Below are 8,311 nucleotides of genomic sequence, written 5' to 3'. Positions count from 1 at the left end.
ACCTTGCGCTTGCCAGGCAGGCGCTTTTGCCGCTGAGCTAAATCCCCAGCCCCTATGTCCTTTTTTATCTCCAATTATTTTTAGAGTAACCACCAAGATCCCAAATGGTCCATTATGCTTTTTAGCAACCCCCAATCACTAGACTTACCTTACTGAACTCTATAAACAAGACTTTCTAGGAAGCCAGAGAAAGTTTTCATTTTTATTTACAAAACACTACCTTTTCTTTATGTAAACTGAAAATTTAAATTTGTTTACCTAGGAAGATGTCTGAATCTGTTTACATATCTTGTTTCCCAGCAGAACATGACTCTTTGAGAAATGACATCTCATGTCATCCCTCTTTGCAGATCCCTTCATGTAGCCAGTTCCTGAACGTTGGCTGAATTAATGAATGGATGGGCCCTGAGTACACATGGAAGTATCTGTCCGTCAGAGTTCAGTATGCTGGCTAGGCTGTGAGCTCTCATGAGAACAAGGCTTGACTGGTGTCACACAAAATCCCCACAATACTAGATAATATTTCTTCCTTGCTGTCTAACTATGTTTGAAGAAAAATTCCCTTCATATGCACTGGCCCTGTCAAAAGAACTTCCTTATATTAATGTTCTCATAGTGGTAAATAATTTATGGTTAACTTTAAATAAAATGAGCCCTTTCCCGTCCTGGCTAGATGACCATATATTTTTCAGGTTTAAAACTTTATGAATCAATTTCTATGGTCTCATAAAATTGCTTTATGAAGGTAGGGATACTAGAGTTCCTCAATAGCTAAAACTTTGGATAAAGCCATAAAATCCAAAGAAATAACATTGTAAAGTAAGTTTTACAGATTTTCCATGTTACTACTACAATTTTACTGCTTTATCTCCTCTCTTCTAATCTAATACACTTTGCAAAGAGACATTCTTAAAATATTTTTTCACTGTAATATAGATTAAAAAGGCAGATTATGACAAATTTTAAAAACAACAAAATATGATATGCTTAAAGAGTTTTATTATTTTAATAATGCATGAAAATAAAATGTTCTTACAGATCATATAATACCTCCATCCTCAAATACTTTAAAGTAATAACAAAGTGCTTTAGATTATTTTTATTTACTTAGTTAAGCACTTATTGAGCATTTATTTAATGCCAAAAATAAACACAGGGCATATCCTTCATTAGTACTCAAACTTCTGGGGGGAAATTATTTATAATATTTTGAGAGCAATATATCAACTGTTGATATAATTTTTCTTTCACCTGAATGGTGTAATAATCCAACTTTGATTATTAATTAATTCATCTCATTTTTAAGTTCTCTTGACTTTTTAATCTAAAAATGAGAAAGAAGGAATGAAGCTCCCCAAATTACAGTGCTTTCAAATTACAGAACAGTGTGCATAACATAAGGCTTTTTAGAATACAAATATACTTATATAGAGAGAGAAATAAAGAATGAAATAATATAAGCCAGTAAGCAAAGGGTCATTCTTGGGGGTGGATGTTAGGTACTGGGTGATTTTTTCCCTCTTTAGCCTTACCTGTATTTTCTAATTTATTAGCAACAAAAACATTTAAGTCTTGCAATCTTTTAAAAGAAATTTTAAAATACAAGAAGAATAAAATATGTATTTTTAAAAATTCACTGCCAAACAAAGGCCCAGGTAACATCTGGGCTTTGGAGTTGAACTGGTATGTATGTAGTGGGGGAACGTAGAACCACTTACCAAATATGTAACAGTAGATTATTTACCTAAACTTCCTAAGCTACGCCCAAATTTTCTGGTACTCAGTAAATTTTAAAAATTAATTTTATTCCTTATTTGTCCTTCTTGTCCTTCAAGCAGTAAAAGAGACCTAACATTCAACTGGGGCTCATGTCTTCATTTCTGGAGGTTCATTTTCTTGACCAGTCTGGTTTTCAAGAAAGATAATCCATAAAAAAAGGTTCTTTGACCCAGCTTCAGTTTGGGTACAGAAATAATGGTCCCTGTTTGTCAAGGAACCATAAAAAAAAGAATCAATAACTTTCATAAAGTTATTTTAGAGTTCAATTCCTTTCCCAAGTGCCCTTCCTCAGACAGCTTAGATAAACAATACCTTTTGCAGTTGGTCTCATTTTAAAGTTCATAGAAAGCTCCTCAGTCAACTCCAAATAAAATGGAGGAGAGGGCACCTACTGTAAAGACATGAGACCTTGCATTTACATTAAATTATCTCCTTTTAGGAAGAGTAGATCCAAGTTAATGCCACAAAAAGAGGAAATGGTGTGCCACTTAAGGTTGAGACATTTTCCAAAGGTTTGCTCCATGTCACACCCACTTAACAAATCTTGTTTTGCACACCAACGAGCTAAGCAATTTCCCATTGTGGCATGCTGGAATAATTAGCTTGCACCTGATCTCCTCTAGCTGTTTTAAAATGATAATCCTGGGGAATCTGCTGTAAGAAAATCAGCTTGGATGTAGAAACAAAACCAAGAATCAAAGATGAAAAGATAGCTGCTTTATATACCTGAGAATTTCCTTGTTCGAGAGACCCTGAACAACTCCTTTCATGCCAAAAGCAGAGGCAGGGAAAGAGAAGGCAAAGGAAAAAGCGACCTCCAAGTGAGCGTCTGCCCAGGTTATTCACAGCATACTGTGGACAAAGTATTGTACACCTGATTTTAGAAAGGAGGAAATGGAGTGTGGTAAAGTTGAAGGAGTTGTGTGGAGCTCAGCTACTAATTGGTAGATCTGGAGTCCAAGCCCATCCTCTTTCTTTTTAAATGTTGTTATACAAAATCAATAATAACATGCTAGATTGTATAGCGGTCTTATCATTTAAAATTACCTTTACTCTTTGACTTCAGCAGATTAATAAGAGGGGGCACCTACATTTATAATTGAAGGGACTGTGAGGTATAAGTGACCTACCAGCCCAATACTCCCTCTTAATGTACCTACCACACAGTACCAATATAAATATCATGTCCTCAGGAGACCCTTCCTCTTCCTTAACCAAGTAAATCCTCCCCTGGCTCATGCTTTTGAAGCTTCTCCTGCTTCCAGGAGAACCAGACATATCCTCGTTTTGTTTAACACTGAAAAGAACTAAAAAATCAAGGAGGAAGGGGACACCTTCTAGCATCCAGATAATTTTGGCACATTCATGTGATTTATGTATTTCTCAAAAACTTCTTGACATAGATTTTTCTCATCTCCATTTTATACATGAGGAAATTAAGGCTTGGGGAAGTTGAATAATATTTCAAAAGCTTATAAGTAATGATACCCATGTTTGAACTATGTGTTCATTTGATTCCACACCTGCTGCTTTTCTACCACAACACCTCTGTCACCACAGTTTGGTCTGTGAACACATGGTCATATATCACTAGCTCAAGTACCAGCCAGCACTAACATGGTGGAGTAGGCAATCCTGGACTCAAATACCAATTGAACTACTGTACTTTCCAACGTTAGGACTCTGAGCAAATCTGTTAGTTTTTCTGAGTTTCTGCTTCTCACTATGAAAAGGAAGGAATATATTCCACTACTGAGTGCTATGGAAACTGTACTCCTAGAGTACAAAGATAAAATTAGGATGAATGAAATACAAAAAAAGCATGACTTTTAGGTATAAAATAAAATTAAATACCCAAATAATGTGCTCATCATTCCAAATTCAGATAGAAACCAGGCTTAGTTCCAGCACTCTTCTATTTCTCACATCATGTTTTCCATTTATTCTAACACAATCCTGTTACAGTGAAAGTGTGACCTACACGCACCCCAATGACAAAATCACCTTCATAAATTCCTGGAGATGATAATCACAGAAAAATTTCTATTACAAATACAGAATCAGCCTTATTTCCCCTTTAAGTAATCCAGATACTAGGGAGATTCTACTAAAGTTTAAATTTATAATTACTGTTTTTTTGTCCATCAATTCAGCTCTCAAAGACTTCATTTCATATTCCTAAGACAAATGTAGAGAAAAAATTAAACATTCAAAGTGTTTGCACATGAAATTAAATCATAGCTATACCATTATCTCTTGTATTAAAATTATTTATTTTCTTGTCTTCTCCTCATGAGATCATTATCATTCATTTTATAATTAGTTTTTTACTTGTCTCTCTCCCTTCTCAAGAGGAAGGACAACTTCTTTATATTTAGGTAGCATATATTCCCATAGGGACTAAAACATACCAGGCACTTGTTAATGTTTTTGAACAAGTCAATGGATACTTTGCTAGTTATTTTGTAATGTAATTGCTGACCAGTAAAATGCACAAACAGCACTTGGTTGAACACATTGCCCATCAGAAGCCTCAGAACTGTGGCAGTTATTTTCAGTCTGCACTGTTTGAGATGCTGATGTCTCAGCTAAGACCTTTGTTTAAGTTTCAGCTAAGACCTTTGTTCTAAAAGGCCCCTCTGTTTCTGACTTGATGTCCAGCTGATGCTATTGGGTTCCTGCATGCACAGCTGTACATATCATTTGAAGCTCTTCTGGAATGTCCTTACACCCTAACTTTTTTGTAGCCAGCCCTCTGGCACTAGTCCTTGTTAAACTGACCATCCATTTGGTGGCTGGGGTTTGTACTGACACATTCAACCCGGTAAAGACCAAGCTACTAACCTGCTGTCCATCCTCTTTCTCAGAGGCCCTGAATCAAGGCTTCCTTTCCAGTAACCCACCCTCACTCTAATGTAAAGCAAGGCTCCTGAATAGCAGATGGGCTACCCCAGGAGACAACTGGAAATTTATTTTGGATACTGAAAATTTGGGGAGCTACTACCAGTCAATAAACAGGGATTATAAATTCTAGATTTTATATAAGCGCAAGACATTCTTGCAAAAAGTAAAATTTCTCTCCTACATGACTTTCAAATATCCCACAACATACTATTCACATCAGTGAAAATCTTATATATATTTACCTCATTATATATCTAACCTTGATTTATCTATAAACCCAAATTATTTACTACCTGGTAATAATACATACTGAATTATCCAAAAGTTAGCTTCCATGTAACTCAAGAAAAGACTATATATTCTATGTTGTTCAGAACTTTATAAAGATAATGAAAGACAATAGATATAAATATATTGGAAGTTTTTAAATAATTATGAACATTTCATCAGATTTTACAGACATTTTAAACACATTTTACAGACATAATTAATTAGAAGTTCTAGAACAGAAAAATTCATTTAAATGAAATTAATTCCGCTTAATGGTACACCAGCTATAAATAAAGGCAATATTGGTAAACAAAAATATAGGTCCATTGAAAATCCTTTTTATTTGGTTTTGTGGGTTATTTTGTTTTATTTTAGTTGAGACAGAGTCTCATTATGTAGTCTGATTGACCTTGAACTTGCTATAGTCCATGTTGGCCTTGAATTTGTGATCCTCCTCTCTCAACCTCCTAAGTACTGTGATTACAGGTGTGTGCCACCATGCCTAGCTGGAAAATAAATTTTTACAGCAATAAGAAAAAAAAAACCATAAATGTAGAATTCTATACCCAGCCAAAATATCCTTCAAAATGAAAGTGAAATTATTTTTAAATTTAAAAAAATGAGAATTTGTGAACTGAAGATCCAAACTACAAAAATACTAAAAGGAACTTTTCAGGCAAAAGAAAAATGATTCTAGATGGAAACAAATGTAGGGAGAATATATGCATATGTTTATATGACAAATAGCCATACAAAACAAAAATGATAATGCCTTAAGGAATTTTAAATATATGTAAATATAAAATACATGATAACAGTAACATACAAGACATAAGAGGAATAAACAACATTAGAATTCTAAGGTACTAGAACTGGTTTGGAAGAGGTAAATAAAATGATTAATACATGTCATAATATCTAGGTTAACAGCTAGAAGAATAACAAAAGTATATAAAACTAACAAGCCAATTAATGGGAAATTGAAATAATTTAAAAAGGGATTGGGGCTGGGGATTTAGCTCAGCGGCAAAAGCGCCTGCCTGGCAAGCTCAAGGTTGTGAGTTCGGTTCTTGGTACCGGAGAAAAACCAATAAATAAATAAATAAATAAATAAAATAAAAAGGGATTAATCCCAAGAATAAAAGAAACAGTATAGAAAAATAGAGTAACAATGACAAAGAGCAAACAAATAGTGTGATAATAGACATAAATCTAAAAATACTAGTGATTACAAATGAATGAAAATGTTAAAAGATAAAAAATGCCAAACTGAATTAACAACAAAGCAATAGACCCAACAACACTGAGAGCCATTTATGTTGGGTATGAACCTGAATTTCTGAAACAACCAATATGTACACATAGTCTGTCAAAAAATATATATACACTTTAGGAAAAAAAATATGATGGTTGTTCAGCAGATAGTATTATCCTCCACTGGAGGACCCTAGAGGATGTCATATATCACAGAAAACCCATTACACTGCCAGCCCTTAGAGAAGAAATTGAAAATGCATGTGCAGCAATTTCAGTGACCAAGGTTACCCAAGCAGCAGTTCACCATGCTAATAAATGTCTGAAGATGATGGCCACCATTGTGAGCACCTCTTGTAACTATAGGGCCCAAAGGTAATCTCATGATAGCTCAATAAGTTTAGTATTAAAATATTTGGAGTCTCTGCCCTTTGTGCCTGGTGCAGACAGGAGATCCTCACTCAGAAGGCCCACAAACTGCTAATACTGAGGTTCGTGTTTGGACCCTCCCTGCCCTTGCCCTGAACAGCCTGAGGTACTAGAGCACGTGGTCCATGAACTGCTAGCACCGCGGTTTGCCTCAGGGTTTTACTTGTGTCCTGACCTCTTGGAGGTCACAGATATAGGAGGTCTGTGATCAGTGCCAGTGCAGCCTGCGTCTGGCTCCTGAGCATGCCCTGAGCTGCCTGGAGACATAGAATCAGGTGGTCCACAAACTGGTGACCCTTTGATTTGTGTCTGGGTTCTGCCTGCACCCTGAACTGCCTGGGGACACAGGAACACTGATTCGTGATTGCCCCTCCAGTGCAGCCCCTTTCTGAGTTATACGCATGACCTGAGCTGCAAAGGGACATTGGACTAGACGGTCTGCCATTAGGTGACATCACAGTTCATGTCTGAGGCCTGGGAGAACTAGATACATTTCACCATTTGCTGGAAGACCCCAGAATAAGCAGCACATCTTAGTGGATACTGAGGGGCAGGTCTGACCACCAGGAAAACTACAGACACTAGCAACCTTTGCTGAGCTGCCAGGGAAGAGGGAGATTGAGTGCTCTGCCTCCAGCATCAAACATGACAAAACAAAGGACTAAAATGCAGTCTCAGAACTCTACCCCACTCAGAACAAGTCCCGGAGACATTGATATAGGAGAACTTGGTAAACACACGCCTGAAACTGCTGAAATGATTGCAATGGAAGTAAAGACACAACTCTATCAGGACATAGAAGAGATCAGATCAGAAATAATCTCTCAGGCAAAAAATGAAATGACAATAATAATGAAAGAATTGCTCAGCACATCTAGAGAAGAAATATATAAAAAAATAGATGAACATAGGCAAGGGCTGGAAACGTTACATGAACAATATAGGAATGAACTAGAATGCATGAAACAGATTCAAGGAGCTATCCAGGAAATCAAAGCTTCCACTGAAAGCTGGGAAAACTGCATGAATGAGGCCAAAGATAGAATTTCGGATCTTGAAAACAGCATGGCAGTGAGTGATGGTGAAAGAAAGAACCTCTTAGGGGCTGGAGATTTAGCTCAGCGGCAAAAGCGCCTGCCTGGCAAGTGCAAGGTTGTGAGTTCGGTTCCCGGTACCGGAGAAAACAAAAAAAAAACAAAAACAAAAAACAAACAAAAAAAAAGAAAGAACCTCTTAAAATCAACAAGGAACAAGGAAAAAGCAATTCAACAGCTACGAAATGAGGCAAAGAGGAATAATGTAAGACTAATGGGAGTCAATGAAACAGCAGGAGGCTACACAAATGACATAAAAAGAATATTTGCAGAAATAATAGCAGGAAATTTCCCAAGCATGGAAACAGAATCTGATATACAGGGAAAGGAGGCATATAGAACTCCAACTAGTCATAACCAAAATAAAAGTACACCCAGACATATAATAATCAAGATCCCAGATCTCCAGCAAAAGAACAGAATATTAAAAGCTGCTAGAGAAAAGAAACAGATCACCTATAAAGGAAAGTCCATCAGAATCACAGCAGACTTCTCAGCAAAAACCATCCAATCAAGAAGAGCTTGGAGTAAAGTGTTACAGATCCTGAGACAAGACAGCTTCCAATGAAAACTGAAGTATC

The 8,311-nt window shown here is 36.3% G+C and overlaps 1 protein-coding gene across 2 annotated transcripts in view; it reads right to left on the bottom strand.

The window, feature by feature from the left end:
• Fras1 (Fraser extracellular matrix complex subunit 1) overlaps positions 1 to 8,311 on the bottom strand; it is a 410,067-nt gene that overhangs the window by 255,451 nt on the left and 146,305 nt on the right. The window contains exon 3 of one of the 2 annotated variants that reach the window (XM_013516132.1): positions 3,910 to 3,957. The exons of the other annotated variant lie outside the window; for it this stretch is intronic. Coding sequence (XP_013371586.1) covers positions 3,910 to 3,957 — 48 coding nt within the window. The remainder of the gene's footprint in view (positions 1 to 3,909; positions 3,958 to 8,311) is intronic. 2 annotated transcript variants of the gene reach the window in all.

The sequence above is a fragment of the Chinchilla lanigera genome, unplaced genomic scaffold, assembly GCF_000276665.1.
Source record: "Chinchilla lanigera isolate Chin_1 unplaced genomic scaffold, ChiLan1.0 scaffold00032, whole genome shotgun sequence".
Lineage (NCBI taxonomy): Eukaryota > Metazoa > Chordata > Mammalia > Rodentia > Chinchillidae > Chinchilla > Chinchilla lanigera.
This window is presented reverse-complemented; position numbering and strand designations above follow the sequence as displayed.